The 18,000-nt window shown below is 40.5% G+C and overlaps 1 protein-coding gene across 1 annotated transcript; it reads right to left on the bottom strand.

The window, feature by feature from the left end:
* Positions 1 to 5,213: 5,213 nt before the first annotated feature.
* On the bottom strand, positions 5,214 to 10,787 carry LOC142385872 (uncharacterized). Its single transcript, XM_075472566.1, has 2 exons — positions 10,509 to 10,787; positions 5,214 to 6,901 (listed from the first exon to the last, which is right to left on the bottom strand). Exons 1-2 carry the CDS (start codon positions 10,678 to 10,680, stop codon positions 5,937 to 5,939), a joined length of 1,137 nt encoding a protein of 378 aa, XP_075328681.1. The 5' UTR covers positions 10,681 to 10,787; the 3' UTR covers positions 5,214 to 5,936.
* Between the last annotated feature and the right edge of the window lie 7,213 nt (positions 10,788 to 18,000).

Here is an 18,000-nt window from a genome sequence, read left to right as displayed (position 1 = left end):
CCATATTTGGGTAATTCGAAGATGGGCAAAACTTTGTCTTCAGATAAAAGGCAATTTTTAACATGACAGTTTTAGAGTTTGTGTTCAGAGAGCCTTTTCTATGTTAATTCACAGATTTTATTGTTATTAAAATCCATTTTCCCTCTACCGAGACTGTCCTTCCCTCCAAAAATTTCCACATGGGTCATTTGCTCTTGCAGGCAATAGATAAGGGGATATGGGATTTCTATTAGTAGTGAGAACAACAGTGTGTGAAGTATCAAAATGGTATCCATCAAGATGATGACGGCATTATACAGAGAGGGTATTTTAGTCTGAACTGAGTAGTTTTGATTATCAACCCTAAAAGCAAGTGATGTTATTGCCTAAACCTAAGAAGTATGCGATTAAGAGTTGTTGTAATGTGGCATGTTTAACCAAAGCAACCAGCAAAACAGCATTCACTAAGGTAACCATCGCATTATAAAAATATATTTATTTGAACCCAAACCATGATCACCTTTTAACTCAAATAAGGTGTTATAACTCAATCAGTAACTCAGAAGTGAATAACAACTGTTATATGTTGGTTTAAGCTGTGCAGTTCAAGGTGCTGCACATAGCCATGCTGTTCACCCACACCTCTCCCTCTTAGAACTTTGAGGCTTCTTAAACAAAAGACGAGTAAATTAAGTCAATGTGGAATATGGAAACCCTCATATTTCCCTCCTGCTGCTTGTTGGGGCGGTGCTTTACAGGACGGCGTTATGAATACAAACAAATGACCTACATGGTCGCAATGATAAGAGGACTTGTGAAAGTTTCAATAAAACAAAGGGAAAAAAATGAGCACCTTGGAAAGTTGGTTCCTAAGATTGGTCTTGAGCAAGAACAAAATATTTGACTCCAATGACAATATTATGACAATATTGCTGCACAAATGTGCATGTACTGAACTTGTGAAAGCTGCCTAATGTTGATTGATGTGCCAATGACCAACAGTGCTACTGGATTCTGCACTGGCCAAAATAAAAAAGCTGAATGTTTTATGCATATATACATATTTATACATGACAGCACAATTATGGTGCTTCAGCTTGTCAGTCCATAGTGCTCTCAATAAACATCAGAGCTGCTGGTTCACTGTCCTAATGAGAGGCTTGAACCTCTACATGAAACCATGGCAGTGTCACACTCTAAGCAATGACCTAGACAAAGTAAGGACCCACGAAATGTGCAAAAAGAGTGTATGTGTGTGTCTCCTGAAAATGTGGCAGTGGTGACTGCAGAGGGCTGTGAAACAAAGAGCAGGTAGATTGATGATTGATTAGCTGTGGCTGTCAGGCTGACTGAGACTCATCGGCAGCCGTCACTTTGATGAATTACACCGCTGAGAAAAACACACTGCACTCTGATTACAGCCAGCACGATTGGCTTGTGTGCGCTGGGTTTGATGGCCTGTGTACAGCCTTTTTGAGAGAGTGTATCAACCCTGTATATATGTGTGCGTCTTGATATGCTTCCCTGCATGTCTCTGAATTGCTCTGCAGGGATTGTTTTTAGTGGATGTTGCCAGTTTTGTTTCCATGCTAATCCACCACCAGTGTGACCATGTTCACAAACCCTAAAATTCATGTTTAGTATTCTGCAGGAGGAAGCAGAACATCCCCACATGTCTGGCTCAAGGTCCTACGCGGCTCGTAAACACAGGGCGATTTGTTCATATTTAATTCGCTGGGTGACAGGTATGTGCATTTCTGCTGTCCCTCAGCTCCACCTGAGACAAGATGCACTGAATAATTTATGCTGATGAAGGCCACATTGTGCATTTTCACAAGGCAAATAGTGAGATTTGAGTGGAGCATCAAAATTATGGGCAATTTATTCAATAAAACATTTCAGAAACCGACTTTAGATTGGACCTACCACATGAAAGAAGCTGCTCGCTGCAGGTATTTTGAGCTGAAACTATCCTTTTTATTTCAATAGAGATTTTTCAATCCAATAAAAAGCCACTCAGTGTAAAAGATCCCTGTGGTTGCTCATGTTCAATCTCTGCAGCATTTCACCACATTAGCTCTTAACACCACCCTTTGATTTCCTGTGATCAGGACATCTTTTTCTTTATAATATGAGATTACACTGGATTTATTTGGGCAATTAACTGGAAATTATTGACATGAAATAAAACAAGAGAAGTTGATGGAAAACATGGTTTTGTAAAAGCAATCAAAGGCAGATTTGGAGGAAACAATGAAAATAGTTCGAAAGTTAGCTCTCTAACATTGACCACATCACAAAAGTGTAATATTAGTGATTTAATGTGGAGTCAAAATGTGAGACAATACAAGGGAGAGTTGGAAGTGAGGGTATGGACGAATGTGGAGGTCTTGAGGTTGGGTCCATCCGGTGCATCTTGTGATTGGTGGTTCAGGAGAAGGAGACTCAGAGCTGGGGGGTCATGACTTTAGCCAACTACGAACCCCCAGATGGTTGCAAAAAAACAGGGAAGCTAAAGGAGGGGAGAATGGATGACTGGAATAATAAAAAAAAAAATCGATGAATGGGGTTGGGAGGTCAGGTATGGGATGAGGTTGATGAATGAGGGACGGAAAGACGGAAGAATGGATCAGATGGATGATTGTGTGGATAGACGGACAGATGGATGGTTGGATGGACAGACAAATGGATAGATGGATGGACAGACGGACACATGGGTGGACAGACAGATGAATGGATGAGTAGATGAGGGAGAAGGGCAAAGGATTAATGAATGGATGGACGGATGGATGGATGGATGGATGGGTAGATGCTGAACTTTGGCCTGGGGAATGTGGTGTCCATGATTTCCAAAAAAAGACCACAGAGTTTTTAATTTCACCTCAGAACATCCTAAAGGCCCCAAATAGCAGCAATCTTCCTTTGCAGGGTACATTTGAACTTGATTTTGTGGAAATAGTTATGAACTGTACTCACTGGCAATAGCTTTGAAGTTCCTGAGCCCATACAGTTATTTCTTCAACAGAATCATTTAATGTTCAATGCAGTGCTGCCTGAGGGCATGTCTCTGGATTATGTGGATTAACTTTTAAGAATATTATTTACTGCAGTTGATTAATTCCCCAAATTACACACAAATGTTACATTAACAAATAATTTTCCAAAATTCTACCAATTCACTCACTCAGTCTTTTACAGAGTGATGAACCCCTCCCCATCTCAACCACTATTGTGGTTTGGTTTACCAACAAGAATTTCCTCTATGTTTCACCTAACTAAAAATAACCCACTATGCAAATATCAGCAGATGCAAAGTCAGCTCCACTTTTATCAACATGTGATAACAGTGTTCATTTCAAACATTTAACTCGCTTCTTTTAGGAAAAAAGGGTTATGTTATTACTTCACTTCTAAAGATACAGTAATCAAATTTTTGATTACTTCTTTGGAACATTTAGTCTAGATTTCAAGGCATTTAAATGGCGCTTAAGCACAAGGTCAATAAAGTTTATCCTGTCTTCACTCCCCTTTATTTAATTTGGGCTATTCCTGCAAATCTATTCTCTTACTCAGTTTTGCTTTCTCACGCTTTTAATATAATCTCATCCTCAATTTTCACTTCACTGATCTCATCCAATAATCTTTATGCTTGATTTCTCTGAGCCAATCAGCCTTTTTAACATGTTATCTGAATGTCAATGTAATCCGAGTTTTCTTGGGTATCTCAGGCACGTCCTAACTCTGCCACCACCAGACGCTCTTGTCTCCTATCTTCAGACATTATTGCTTATATGATATTGCTGCTCTTTGAAGTCTAACTGCCAAAAATGTATGTCTGCCTTTTGCAATGAAAATGCTTTCTCTCTTTTATTGAAATATGGAAAAAGCTAAATCCTACGAGACACTTTACTTGACAGCTATAAACAACAGTGCAGCAGCCCAGCATCACGTACAGTCGTGTGTAAAAGATAGATGGATTCTAGGGGTTTTAGTATCAGGACAAATAAAAAGCATCTGGTCTTTTCCAGGTCGTAACCAGAGAGGTAGGAAGGATGGGTGGATCCGTCTCTCACATCATTGAGGAGGAATTTTGGCCAACTCTTCTTCACAAAGTTTCTTCAGCTCATTGAGGTTTACAGCATGGGATTATGCACAGCTCTCTTAATGTCCCACCACAGCATTTCAGTCAGGTTGAGGTCTGGACTTTGACTGGACCATTGCAACACCTTGACTCTTCTCTTTTTCAGACATTCTGTTGTAGATCTGCTGCTGTGTTTGGGGTCATTGTCCAGTTGATGCCAAGCTTTCCAAAGGACATTGTTCCAGAAGTCTTGTGGTTTGTTCAGATGCAGCTTTGCAAACCTAAGCTGTGCTGCCATGTTCTTTACAGAGAGAAGAGGCTTTCTCCTGCAACCCTTCCAAACAAGCCGTCATGAACATTTAATATGCTAAGGCCTGTAGAATCTGAGATGTAGCTCTTGTTTTTTTTTTTTTTAAGTTGCACAATGATGGACTGCAAATAGTTAGGAAATGGCCTTCTAACCCTTCCCAGATTGGTGGGCAACAATAATTGCTTATCTTAGATATTTTTTTAAATTACTTACTTATATGTCCTTAAAACGTACTTTCTTTTTCTCATGTCAACTGAAAACAACTTGGGAATCGCACGCTGCGCTCTCAACCTGCACAACTGTGGAACGCCCCTCTTTAAGGCAGGATTCACACAGAGGCAATGCGTTAACGCTCGATGGTGAGCAGGCATGACTTTGGGAATTGCAGCAACAATCAGTCATGACATCAGACACCCAAATAATCAGGTGATTTGATTGGCTGGCCCGTGCTGCAGCTTGAAAAATATCCTCAACTTTCCACAGTAAGTTGCACAGCAAAGCAAAGAAGGGGACATATGCGAGGCTATCCTAACTGCTAACCTCCAAATATATCAATCCGGATCAGAAAGCTTTAGACAAAGGACATGACAAGAATGTTGCTTCTTGGCATAATAACTCTAAACATTTATTACCAGATCATATACACTCCCTTATGGACCCGTATAATGTTCAAAAGACATCATTTCAACAACCTTCACTTTGGATTTCAGTTTTGCTCGTCTGCAGTCTTTCTAAAGCTTCACCTTCAAACGCTTTACAACACAGTGAATACATCAAAAATGGAAAAAAAAAAAAAAAAAAGAATAATCAGAAATATTCAAATAAATACTCTCATCAAATATCATTGGAAAAGAAAGTTTATTTCATGAATATATCACTGAATACAAAACAGCTCATACAAGTTGTAATTGCCTCTTCTACAACTTGGATCAAAAAAGTTGATGAAATTGTTAAATATAAAAAAAAAAAAAAATCTTTAAAAAAAAGTAAGAAAACACTCCAGTTGGTGGAAACCACGTCAGCTTCTCAAGCTTCAACAGAAAAAATTAAGCTAAAGAAAATATTATTCTAAAATTCAATCATAGATCGTAAAAATCATAGATAAGATTAAATTAAACAATACATCACCGACATCTTATACACGCCGTTTTCCAATAAAGTTTGGGTGCACATCCCACAAAAAAAAGAAATCCGACAGTGTGCCTTCTCATGCTTCAACACTGTGGCTTCTGCAACAGAAAAACAAATGTGGCAACATAATTCCTGTATCATATAAAAGTTAACAAGCTCCATCTTTGAACATGACATTTTCTGAAATACATTGTCCTAATAACAGTAGAGCTATTTTATTTAACATGTAATGCACCTTGGTAAGAGTCACCACACATCCAAAGAACGCTTTGACAACCTCAAATCATTTTTTTACAAGATCAGTGTCATACAGTGTGATAAGCCAACACAACTGTTGCTGAAGCACAGTTTAAAGGCACCTAAAATCCGGAAGCTTCACTTTTAACGTGCATTCTTAAATTTGGCTTTCCAGATCATTTCTGCCCCACACACATTTCATGACTGTGACTTCTCACCCGTGTGAGTCTTCGTGTGACTTTTCAAAGAGGAGCTACAACTGAAATCTTTGCCACATGTTTGGCAGGAGAACGGCTTCTCTCCTGTATGAATTCTCATGTGATTTCTCAACCTCGCTGGGCGAATGAATCTTTTCCCGCACATTTCGCAGACATGAGGCTTCTCATCCGTGTGCGTTTTCATGTGCCGTTGCAGCTTCGATGCGTTCACAAATCTATTCCCGCATAAGGTACAGAGGTAAGGCCGCTCACCGGTGTGAGCTCTCACGTGGCACAGCAGAGTGTTACTATGTTTGAAACGTTTCCCACACATTTCACAGGAATGCGGTTTGTCATCTGTGTGGATGGCCAAATGTCTTTTAAAAGCCGAAGGGTCTGTAACTCTTTTTCCACAAATGTTGCAAAGGTACGGCTTCTCGCCTGTGTGGGTTCTCATGTGGAGCAACAGTTTGTCACTTCTTCTAAATGTTTTTCCACAGACCTCACAAGGACACGGCCTCTCATCTGTGTGAGTTCTCATATGGAGCACGATGGTAGCGTGATAGCTGAAACTTTTCCCACATGTTTTACAAGAATATGGCTTCTCACCTGTGTGAGCTCTCATGTGGATCAAAAGACCCGACTTACTTGAGAAACCTTTACCACAAGATTTGCAAAAATATCGCGTTATACCTGTGTGGATTCTGTGATGTCTCTGCATTTTGGCTTTTCTACAAGTGTCATGTTTAAATGACTCTTTAACTGTGGGACTTTCCTTGGAAGAAGGGGTCTCCATCTCCTTCCTCAGTAAGAGCTGCTCTCCCTCCTGATTGGTGTGCAGTTCCCCCTCTTCCTCTTCAACCTTTGGCAGCTCCTCCTCATCTGGACTGGAATGCTGCTCCTGGTTACAGACCTGCTGATCAGGGAGAGCCTCCTCCTCTTTAATGTTGTGTTGCTGTGGGAGTTCTGGAAAGACAAAAGAACACCAGAAGAGATTAATGTAATGCAAACACATATGGGAGTAAATACATTCACATTTTTAGAGTTGGACCCTAATACATAGGGATATTTATATATATCGGGAGGTAAACCCTTATTTAATTTGTGCTTTTTTGCACCATCTTGTGAGCTTGACATTCATCTCCAGGACAACAATGAACGTCACCATTTGGATCACCTCAACTAGCAACTTTATTAATAGGTTTGGGGACTTTTTAATCTTTTCACTCTTAAGCATTAAGCGACAAATCTTGCAATTTTTAGGACACACAATAGACAGCACAGTACCAAAAACCCCCCCAAAAAAACAGGATATTTCTCCCCCACAGACACTAAGCTCTTCTCTGTTCAGTCAGCGGCAGCCCCCGTGTGTGTTGCACGTGTGCAATGTGTTCCTGTTGATTCATTTAGAATACCTCAGTGTGTCCAAACTTGTATACGGTACAATGGTTTGCACAAGCCCTGAAGGCAAGGCTATGCTGAAGGGGTGGCACATGAGAATGCAAATGTCTCCAACATTCACTCCCTTTCTAGAATTTCCTGTTGAACTTTGTGGTGCTTTTGACTCATGGATACTGCAAATATACATGTACAGTCCAAGAGTTTCGTTCACCATTTTTTAAGGAATATCCTCTGTTGTATTGTGACCTGGTTACCTTTTTTATACGTGTGGAAAAAGAAAGGAGGAAGAAAAAGGACCTTATAAAAGAGAAACTGAATCGATGAAACTGAGAAACAAAAAAAAAAACCTGTGCATAGGGGTGGGCGGTATGCACGGTATCATACCTTATGCGGTATTTTTCACCAACGGTAGAGATTTTTTTGGCATACCTTATACCGCAATAGCTCATGAGTCCGGCAGTAATGCAAAGTTTTGAACATCCGCTTGGATATGCCGGGCGACAGTAATCGCAAGACAAGGTAACACGAGTAATTTGTTTTACCACCTGCGGGCTAACCATGCTCCGGAATATGAAACGAGTCAAAGCCGGTGTTCTGTCGACTTCTCCTACTTGTCGAGATTTGCTACTTTGTGGTTTTGCGCATGCGCCGAGCCGATTTTCTAAGTTTCGTTTTCACGCCCATAATGTTTTGCTACCCTGCGTCTCACATGGTGTGTAACGGTAACATTCTCAAAATCCTGATTATTTTCTCTTTTGGAAGACATGCAAAGTAATAAAACACTTATCGTATTAACAAGCAGTTAGCTTAACATGCACAAATGGGGCATTTGAGCATGTTGAATAAGTGGAAGGCGCCTATGAAAGTTACGTTATCCAAGAGGCAGCGGCTTTTCTCTCAGAAGCCCCTTTCACACTGCCAAATAACCCGCGTTTAATTCGCGAATTTAGCGTGTCCGCTGTTGTGTTCACACTGCCGACCCGGGCTGCCGCGTCAACTCGACTTGCCTTTCGACCCGCGTCGGACCCTAGTCTTTTTGCCGAGCCGAGTTTGATGTGAACACAATCGACGCGGGTCGGACGTGGGCGTGACGTGAGGAGTTTAAAAGACAGAATGGACAGCTGATTCAGAACAACAGCGACAGGTGAGGACAAGTTTTACTCTGTTTTAGCCTACATCAAGTTGGAGACATTTTTTAATATGGCCAACTGGGGAGACAAGCAGGTCCGCGAGCTCCTCAGCCCCCGAGCAGAGGACGTTATTTTCCGCCACATGTCGGGGACGGTGAAGGATGGACCTCTGTTGGAAGGGCTGGCGAGAAAGATGGGAGAGCGCGGTTTCCCACGCAGCAAGACGCACCGTAAAGTAACATCTCCATGAACTGCATATACAATTGCAAAAACGAGTTCTCAAGGTGTCCCGCCATCGTTTGTTTGAAAAATTTGATGCAGACAGGTGTATTTAACCCTACCTCCGACGCATGGCTTGTGCCTACGTCATTGTACACGCCCAGCATTTTATGTGTTTCGTGTGACGCTCTGCGATAGGCAACGCCCCCTGAACTCGGCTTCAGGCGACACGGGTCACCCTGACACGCCAAGCGTTCACATTGCTCGACGCGGGTCGAAGGTGCAATTTGGACCCGCTAAGGTAGCGGGTCGCAGTGTGAAAGGGGCTAGAGTTTATTCGAGGAAATTGACCTTTTCTTATTTTCTTAATATAAATACAACGTATATATTTTTTATATTTCCTGTGTTTTCTGTTTTGCACAATACATTTAATTTAATATTGCTGCAAACATCCTGATTGAAAGTGTTTATTTGGTGCTATGGTAACCACTGAGAAACTGTTCTGTTGTAATTTATATACAAAAGTACCATACCGCGATATATACCGTATACCGTCAGTGGCTCAAATTTTACCGGGGTATACATTTTAGGCCATACCGCCCAGCCCTACCTGTGCATAGTCTAGACTGAGATGCATTATCTCAGCTAACTGTGAACTATATTATCAACAGTAAAGCAACTTGAGCAAAGATGAGTTCACTGGAGATGACGAGTCCTCGTGTTACCAGCAGTTCGATAAATGTTTCCAAACGAGTGTTTATCTGTCCAAAATGGGCGGGAGGGTTCAAGTGGTTGGGAGCATGTCCCATGTTGGCAATACCCATTACAGTGATCGCCAGTTCAAGTTCCGACAAGTGTCCTCCCCTCAGTCTTTCACCCCCACCGTCATGTCTCACACCACTAACCAGAGAAAATTATTTGAAAAAAAAAATAATAAATAAATAAAAACAAAAACATTTTAATGAAATGTGCGATGGGCAAAAGTGGAGCCAAGAGGCAGGGTGTTTTTTCTTTTTCTTTTCAAGAACACAAAACAACATAAAGTAATTAGCACATGGATAATTAGCATATGAATGCACACAGGACAAACTGTTATCAACCTGTAGCTATATCTATGTTCAGGTTGATGAAGAACAAACAGCTCTTATTTTCCTGGCATGAAAAGAACGACAGTATCACTGGGACCATTAAGAGATGTGTGTTTGGTACTACATAGGAGAACTATTCTGCATTGGTTTGGAGTCACTAGGTCACATGGCTTGGGAGGTATTGAAAAAAAGAGACCATTCCCTATAGGAAATAATCGCTTTTCCTTTAAAAAAAATCATAAAATAGCGTGTGCATACAATTGGCTTTAAAAAAGGTGTGTGTGTTTGGTACTACATAGGAGAACTATTCTGCATTGGTTTGGAGTCACTAGGTCACATGGCTTGGGAGGTATTGAAAAAAAGAGACCATTCCCTATAGGAAATAATCGCTTTTCCTTTAAAAAAAAAATCATATAAAATAGAGTGTGCATACAATTGATGTAAAAAAAAGGTGTGCGTGGTTGGTGCTACATAGGAGAACTATTCTGCATTGGTTTGTAGTCACTAGGTCACATGGCTTGGGAGGTATTGGAAAAAAAGACACCTTATTTCCTTATTGTGAATATCTGTCGAATATCCGAATAACCAATATCAAACCAACTTCACCACGGTATCTGTAGCTGCGTTTTTTTTTTTGGTTCCTCTGATATCAAATGCAAAGTAGAGCACCAATTAGGCTCCTGCATGAGTGAGATACATTGGTAAGCTTCGTTAGAGCATTTTAGATTTACGTACCTATTCTGTGTACCTTCACTTCGGGTTTCAGGACCGCGTCCAGTATACTGCGCTGACGGGCGATCTGCCCCTCACACTGGACGATCTTATTTTCGAAGGCAGTGACCGTGTCGTCACCGGCAGCAGTCAGCCGCTGACGGATGAAATCTCTCCAACATCGGACTGAAGACATGTTTGCCTCCCAAACCGAGATAATTATCTGCAATGTAACTAAAATCGTCTTTTACGAAGCCAGAACCTTCTGCAAGCTAATGCTACCAGAGTTCCCCACCTCACTTCCGCCGGATGTCACTGTCAAGTTCCGGTAGAGACAGGTTTTGAAAGAACTTCTCTTCCACCTCAACTCAAACTGCATTTTGTGAGAAATAATGGGTGCTGTTTTTTATTATTATTTATTTTATTATTTTACTTAGTTCATAAACTCGTGAGTATTTTAACAAGGCGTTATATTGTTCATGTTCATGAATCAGCTGAAATCATTAAAGACTTTGACATATGCTCACAAACTCTGAAGTGTAAAAGCTTAATCCAGGAGGAGCAGGACCACAAAGTGTAAAACAGTTACACTTCCTGCTCTCCATCCTGTCTTTCAGCATTCATCATCAGGCATTCATCCCCCTCTGACTGCAACATTTTGTAACCTTTGTCTTCACCTCTCACAGCTGTGGGGTTTATTGTTCCAGCCTTCATCCAGATGCAAATGTTTCTACTCTGCTATTCTTTGCTGCTTTGGCACACAGGGACTGGATCACTATGTAAATATGACTCTATGTAGTATTAATTTCTGCTATTTCAACGCAAGTCATATTAGAATTTTTCCATTTTCTTTGTTAAAAAAAATCAACAATCACATTACAATGTCAGCGGTGTCTGGCAATTCGTGGCTTGCTCCTTACATTTGGCCACTTGCGCATGTTCTTCTTTCTGCAACCAGTTCTAGGGGCTCCACAGCAGTTCCCACAAAGAACCAGCTTTCTTTATCCGTTTGTTCAGCACTGCTCTGTCCCTTCTTCTGCAGTCTCAGTGTTGCAATTCCAGTCCAGTCTGCTGTCCAGGTGAACATCCAGGTGCCTGTTGTCCTCCACTTCTTCTCTCATGATGGATGATTAATAAATGCTACCTAGCAGCATGACAAAATGCCCAAATATTTTCAAATAAAGTTTATCATAGATGTTTTGATGGATGGCTGAATCACAGTCCATTTTTGACCATGTTAACATCTTTGGAGGGTCGCAAAGATCTCAGTCGAGACCAACAGCCTTTAATTTTGAAATTATATTCATTTGTTACAATCTCCTGAGTAGCAGCAGCCATGTGGAATGCTTTTGCCACTCAGGTGGCTTCAAGTCCAAAACTTTAGAGAAGTTTTGATACAATAGTGACATAGCTGAAATGTTGAGTGCGTATAAGAATCATTACAGAATCACTATCACACTGATTAATAAGCTCTCCCTCCTCCAACTTTAGAGGTTGAGTTCCATGAAGGTATCATTGTCCTTCATGATATCTGTTTCTTTTTGTGCAATTAACACTGTCTGACAGCCCTCCTGTCCGCCCTTTCTTGTCCTCCAACAATTCAATAACCAAAGACTGACAAAAACACGTTATAATCAATAAATGCACTGAATTCATTGTCTAAAAAAACAGATACTATCACTTTAACACACGACCCTGCAGCTTTCTTTTATCATGTGAAGGCAGTGAACGAACCCTGTCCACCGGGGGGACCAGGCCGGTCAGTCCCACCACCATGCAGGGACCATGATGACCATGACTCTGCTGGGACATGGCCCTGGGAAAAGGCTGCCACACTGCAGCTAGTTGACAGTAAAGTAAGAGACAGAAAATCAAAGCTTGTTCCACTGCAAATCCTCCCTAGTGGCGTAGAAAAGCAGAGCATTAATGAGCAACGTGTTTTATATGCAGGATTTTCTTAACATATCAGCTCAGTGATATATAGAAAATATTTCACGATGAATAATTTGATCAAAGAGCTTTCAAAGTGTCATCAGCAACATTTACTAACACTCCCACAAGTAAAAACATTTATTATAGTGTCTGCAATTGCACTTCTTCTCCTTCTTTAGCCTCAGTAAATCTGTGATATTTCTGTGTATTTCTGAGCCCACATTACGAAGCTAGTTATGGTTCTTGACAAATAAATAAGGGTAAAGTTAAATGTACGAGGATAAAACCAAACGAGAACCTCATATACTTCAGCAAATTCCAGATCAGCACCTCGGATCTCAACACTGACTTTGGCCAAGAAGAAAATCAGATGAATCTGCAGACTGCAGGAACATCTGCCAACAGTCTGAAAATTAATGTTAGGAAATAATATTTGTGCGTGTTTGTTATCCAGAAGAATTCTGACAGATGAAGTCATTCTGACCTGAGCACTACTGGAAAGTGATACCACAGAGCGACCTAAATAAGATGCAGTGATTTGTTTGTTTGCTCTTTTACAGTTTTTAGACAAAAAATTGAAAAGATGAGCAATCAAAGTAAATTCCTTCCGATGTGAAGTACGTCCGGGAAGCTGTATCTACTGACAGAGCAACAGTGCCCCCTGCAGTTTGTAGAGAGAAATGGAAACGCTCACATCCCCTGGTATTCCAGGATTTACTGTTTGTGATGGTTCGGTCGAATTAAGCTGCCTTTGTCTCTCTGTGTGACAATGAGAACAAAACTACAGACAGGTAAGTTATCTGAGTCCCATTTTCAGCAGCAGAAGACAACAATGTGCAGAATCCGCATCTCACTGCAATTATCTGGTAAATACACATTGGTTCCTGTATCTTTTTTTTTTTTGCAATTCTGAACACGAGGCTAAGCAGGGTCAGGCATGGTTAGTACTTGGATGGGAGAATGCCTGGGAATAGCAGGTGCTGTAAGCTTTTTCACACAATAGTGGAGACACAGCTACAAAATATAACCCACAGTAACGATGCTTGAAATCATTTCATAAAGTAACACCTTTTGTTACCTTTTGTGTGTACAAACTGGAAATAACCAAGCGAGCCTCATTATCTAACGATTTCACAGGTCTGTGTCTAGTCAAAAATAATAATAATAAAAAAAATCTTTAAAATTTTTTTTTTTTTAAAAACACGAATCACTTCAGCAACAGCGTGATAAAAAAACAACCTTTATGTTTTGAATACTGCTGTGAAGTCACGTCATTCCTTTAACCTCGGTGAAGTAAACAAAAATTCTGAGATATAAAAATGATAACAACAACCATAAACCATCAACCTAAGACTTTACTGAAACAAGAGAAAAGTGTGAAGAAACTTGAGATTTAGGAAAATACCCATGATGCAGCAATAAAGAGAAAAGAGTGGCCCAGGGAGAATCAACAACGCTGTGTCACATTGAGCAGGAAGTATTAAGTGTTCAGGTTTATTGGTTCAAAGTGTACAAGCAAGTTATCAGTTATTTACATGTAATCAGTGATGTTCGTAAAAGCCCTTTGGTCAAGAGTGGCAGAGGTGGAAAGATTACAGTACCAAACACTGCAGCCATGAGCAGGAAAATATTAAGGACACCGAACACTGCTTTACAGTCCGTTTCCTCCTCTAAAATCCTCCTGTTAGCTCTATGACATAATTTAGAAGAAAAATAAAGAACACCACTCAAACTTTATATTAGAATTTGTTGCTATTTATTGATTTTGGTGAACCGTTGTAATATTGTTTTTATATTGTTTTTTGTAAGGGCTCCTGGGCTTTTACCTGTCCATTTTACAGGGAAAAGTGCAGTGTGCCATACACACTGCACAGATGATCACAGCTCTTTGATCCTCATTTGATTAGTTCATACAGGAACTTAAGAAGCATGATATGGAAACACATCTAAACCATCCATCCATTTTCTATACCGCTGAATCCGTCGGTCGGGTCGCGGGGGGGCTGGAGCCTATCCCAGTAGTCAATGGGCGAGAGGCAGGGTACACCCTGGACAGCCACCAGTCCATCACAGGGCCACACAGAGACAAACTAGACAAACAACCATACACGCTCACACTCACTCCTAAGGACAATTTTAGAGACACCAATTAACCTAACATGCATGTTTTTGGACGGAAGCCGGTTTGGGAGGAAGCCGGAGTACCCGGAGAGAACCCACGCATTCACGGGGAGAACATGCAAACTCCACACAGAAAGGCCCCAGCTGGGAGTTGACACATTTAAACCATGGTAAATATTTTCAGTGGCTACCTTTTCCAAGTTTCTTCAGTAAAACTCTTATCAGGTTAGGTTTCTTGGGACATCTGCTGATGCTAATGTCAGGGTTCATGTTTTGTTATGCTTTTCTTATGTGTAACCTCCTTTTTGTTACATGTGTGGCTCCTGGACTTCTTGTTGGGCACCACGGCTGCAGCTGTACTGATTAATAACTCAACTCCCCTTTGGTGGACTCCCAGTCTCTGTGCATTTAAGCTCCAATCTTCTACCCTCTTGTTGTCAGATTGTTGGTTATCATATGTGTTACAACCAGAGCTGGATAGTAACGAGTTACATTTACTCCGTTACATTTACTTGTGTAGGCTTTTGAAAAAAATTGTAAAATGGGTTATCTTTACAATTTACAGTCGCAGCAAACAAAAAAAGAAATAGATAAAAAATGTCAGATTCAACGGTCGGAAATGAAGACACAGACGAGGCCTCATACTGAAAGCATGTTTACCTTACAAAAAGTGCTGTGTCAACCAAAACAAATGGAAATTTCAGCATTCAGAAACTCAACATCTAACTTGATGAAACATGTAGCGGTAAGTTCCCTAAATTAGTTTCTTTCCCCATGGACAGGCGAATGTTTGTTTTTTAAGTTACATATGGGTTATATATGTTTTAAACATTTCCTAAGTCTCTTTTATTTTTTATTGAAGTTCTTGAATTTACCTGGATTATTTTAATGTAAGCTATTTTGTAATGAATTAATTCATTTTAATTTATTTTATCAATTGGATGAACTCTAATTTTGCATAAAGATGATATATATTTTGTATTTTTGTCTGTCTGATTGAATGCTTGTGAAAAATAAATCAGATGTTACTCAACATTTACTCAGTACTTGAGTAGTTTTTTCACCAAGCACTTTTTTACTCTTACTCAAGTAATTATTTGGATGACTACTTTTTACTTTTACTTGAGTTATATTATTCTAAAGTAACAGTACTTTTACTTGAGTACAATATTTGGCTACTCTACCCACCTCTGGTTACAGCCACCAGCATTAAGTCTTTTATGCTGGTGGGCTTAAGAAAAGACTCAAGTCTGTTTTGTTCTGCCTCTCCTCAGGAAACCTTGCTGGGATTGGAGCTGGGTTTACCTGCAACACTGAGCCTCACTGGTTTTTCTACAGCTGTTCATTCTGAAGCTGCCACTGTGTCTGCCACTGCCTCCACCTCTGCCCAAGTACACTCCCAGAACCTCTCGAGTATTACCAGGATAGGACTGATAACTGATAACTGATGACTACTCTTTCAGGTTTGAAGGTGTAGTTACAAGTTGTAACCCTCAGGTTGCAATACAGAAACAGATATTGGAACGTGTTAAATCCCTTTTAAGCTGTCACACTACTGCCTCAGTTAACACATCAAAATTAAATGATGATATGCAGCTTATGGTAGGTTAACCTTTTGTCCAATGACTTCCATTTCACAGTTGTGTGTATAGTGCCATCCTCCAACCCCTCTGAACTCCAAATGCAGCCTTTTCCACCAGTTCATCTGTGAAGGAACACACATTAAGTGACTATTTGATGGAATGCTGTGACACAGTGTTACTCTGTTAAATTATTTTTCTCCGCAGGATGACAAAAAAAAAAGTATTTATGTGACTGTTTCATGTTTGGCCAAGTCAGGATGTGCACAAGTGGCCTATATCTCAGATTTATTCAAAGTATCCTACAGATTATTCACCAGACATGTAGAATATGTGAAAACTTCCCTGTAATGTTCTAATGTGTGCATCTGAGATGCAAACACAGAACTGCGCTCAGACCAGCTGGCATATTTTTACACCATCGCTATGTAACACAAAACCCGATGTGAAGTTTCCATTTCCCTCCAGAGTGTTTTCTCAGCTTAAATAGTTGCCCTCTGGAGGAGTTTTAAGATGCCTCTGGCAAAATGGATTGTCTACAGATATACTTCCTTTCTAATGCAGCTGGGATCCTAAACATAACAACAGCATCCTTGTTTTCTGTCTGTTCCGTTTGCATTCACTTTTACTTTTCATATTTCCACAGCATACTCAGCTGAGTTATGTGCAACCTGTCACAGCTGGATGACACTAAGCCAGCTGGGTTGCCACTGGTGGACCAAATTTTGCTCCCAAGATGAGTCACCTCATTCTTATTTTGCTCATTCCTCTTCTGACTCCAACAGTAGGTGAAATTTGAATACAAACCTTCCTATAATTTCTCCTAAAACACCTGTGTTCTTGATAATGGCTGATGTGAGCACTGTGTGCCAGTGTAAGTGCAAAATGTCCTGTCTGGATTTTTGCACGAGGCTGTCGCAGGGTTTTGCTGAAAAATGAGAAGAACATTCAAACGGTGTTTCCCAGTGCAGGTATGATATTTCACTATGTGGACAGTGCTTTGATCTGTGACCTGTCCTTGAGTTATGTAGAATAAACACACTGAAGCCATAAATGGAAGGGAAGGTCTCCCGAGGCTGTCTTCAAGCGGAAAACAAAGAGTAGATCATAACAGTGTTCGTTTCCAGGTTAGTTTTAAAAAGAAAACGTTGAACTGAACTAATGGACCTGAAGCTGCACAACACAACAACAGTATACAAACAGGAACATCTGGAAGTGAGTCTTAACACATGCAGCAGTGTTTACATATCTGAAGGTTTTAAAATCAGGATAGTATTCAGAAATATGCTCAATTTGTGTGCAAACATATTGCAATCGAACATTTATTATTTGACTTATGTACATCAGGTCACAAGGCTGCTGTAGGGTACATGAGCATTTTAATTCTAATTGTTGTGAATAGATCTCTACAGGTGGAGATCAAGACATATCCAAGGGAAAGTCAAACAGATTTTTCATTTTTTTTCCAAGTGGGGTTGTGTGAAGTATCCGTTGTCTTCTGCTTATCTGAGGTCAGGATGCGGAGGCAACAGGTTCAGGAGGGAGACCCAGACATCCCTCTCCCCAGTGACACTCTCCTGCTCCACCTGAGGAATCTCAACGTGTTCCCAGGCAAGAAGGAATTTCTAATCTCTTCCGTGAGTTCTGGGTGTTCCCTGGGGCCTCCTCCCACTTGGGTGAAACCAGGAGACATCCTAACCGGATGCCCAAACCACGTTATCTGACTCCGTTTGATGCAGAGGAGCAGTGGCTCTCTTCCAACTTCCCTTTGAATGGCCAAGCTCCTCTGCCCTACTTCTAAGGCTGAGCAAATTAACTAAAATATTCTACCTTGAGCATAAATAAAAATACATTAAAGTATTTATTTTTTTCAGATGTTACAG

This window comes from Odontesthes bonariensis, chromosome 8, assembly GCF_027942865.1.
Source record: "Odontesthes bonariensis isolate fOdoBon6 chromosome 8, fOdoBon6.hap1, whole genome shotgun sequence".
Classification (NCBI taxonomy): Eukaryota; Metazoa; Chordata; class Actinopteri; order Atheriniformes; family Atherinopsidae; genus Odontesthes; species Odontesthes bonariensis.
Note: the sequence above shows the minus strand (reverse complement) of the source record. Positions and strands in the feature narration are given on the sequence as shown.

Bases quoted from the DNA above. Each gene is read 5' to 3' on its own strand.
- LOC142385872 (XM_075472566.1), bottom strand. From the start codon at position 10,680: ATGTCTTCAGTCCGATGTTGGAGAGATTTCATCCGTCAGCGGCTGACT. The intron at 6,902-10,508 runs GTACGTAAATCT...TTGTCTTTCCAG, and splicing joins AGTGAAGGTACACAGAATAG to AACTCCCACAGCAACACAAC.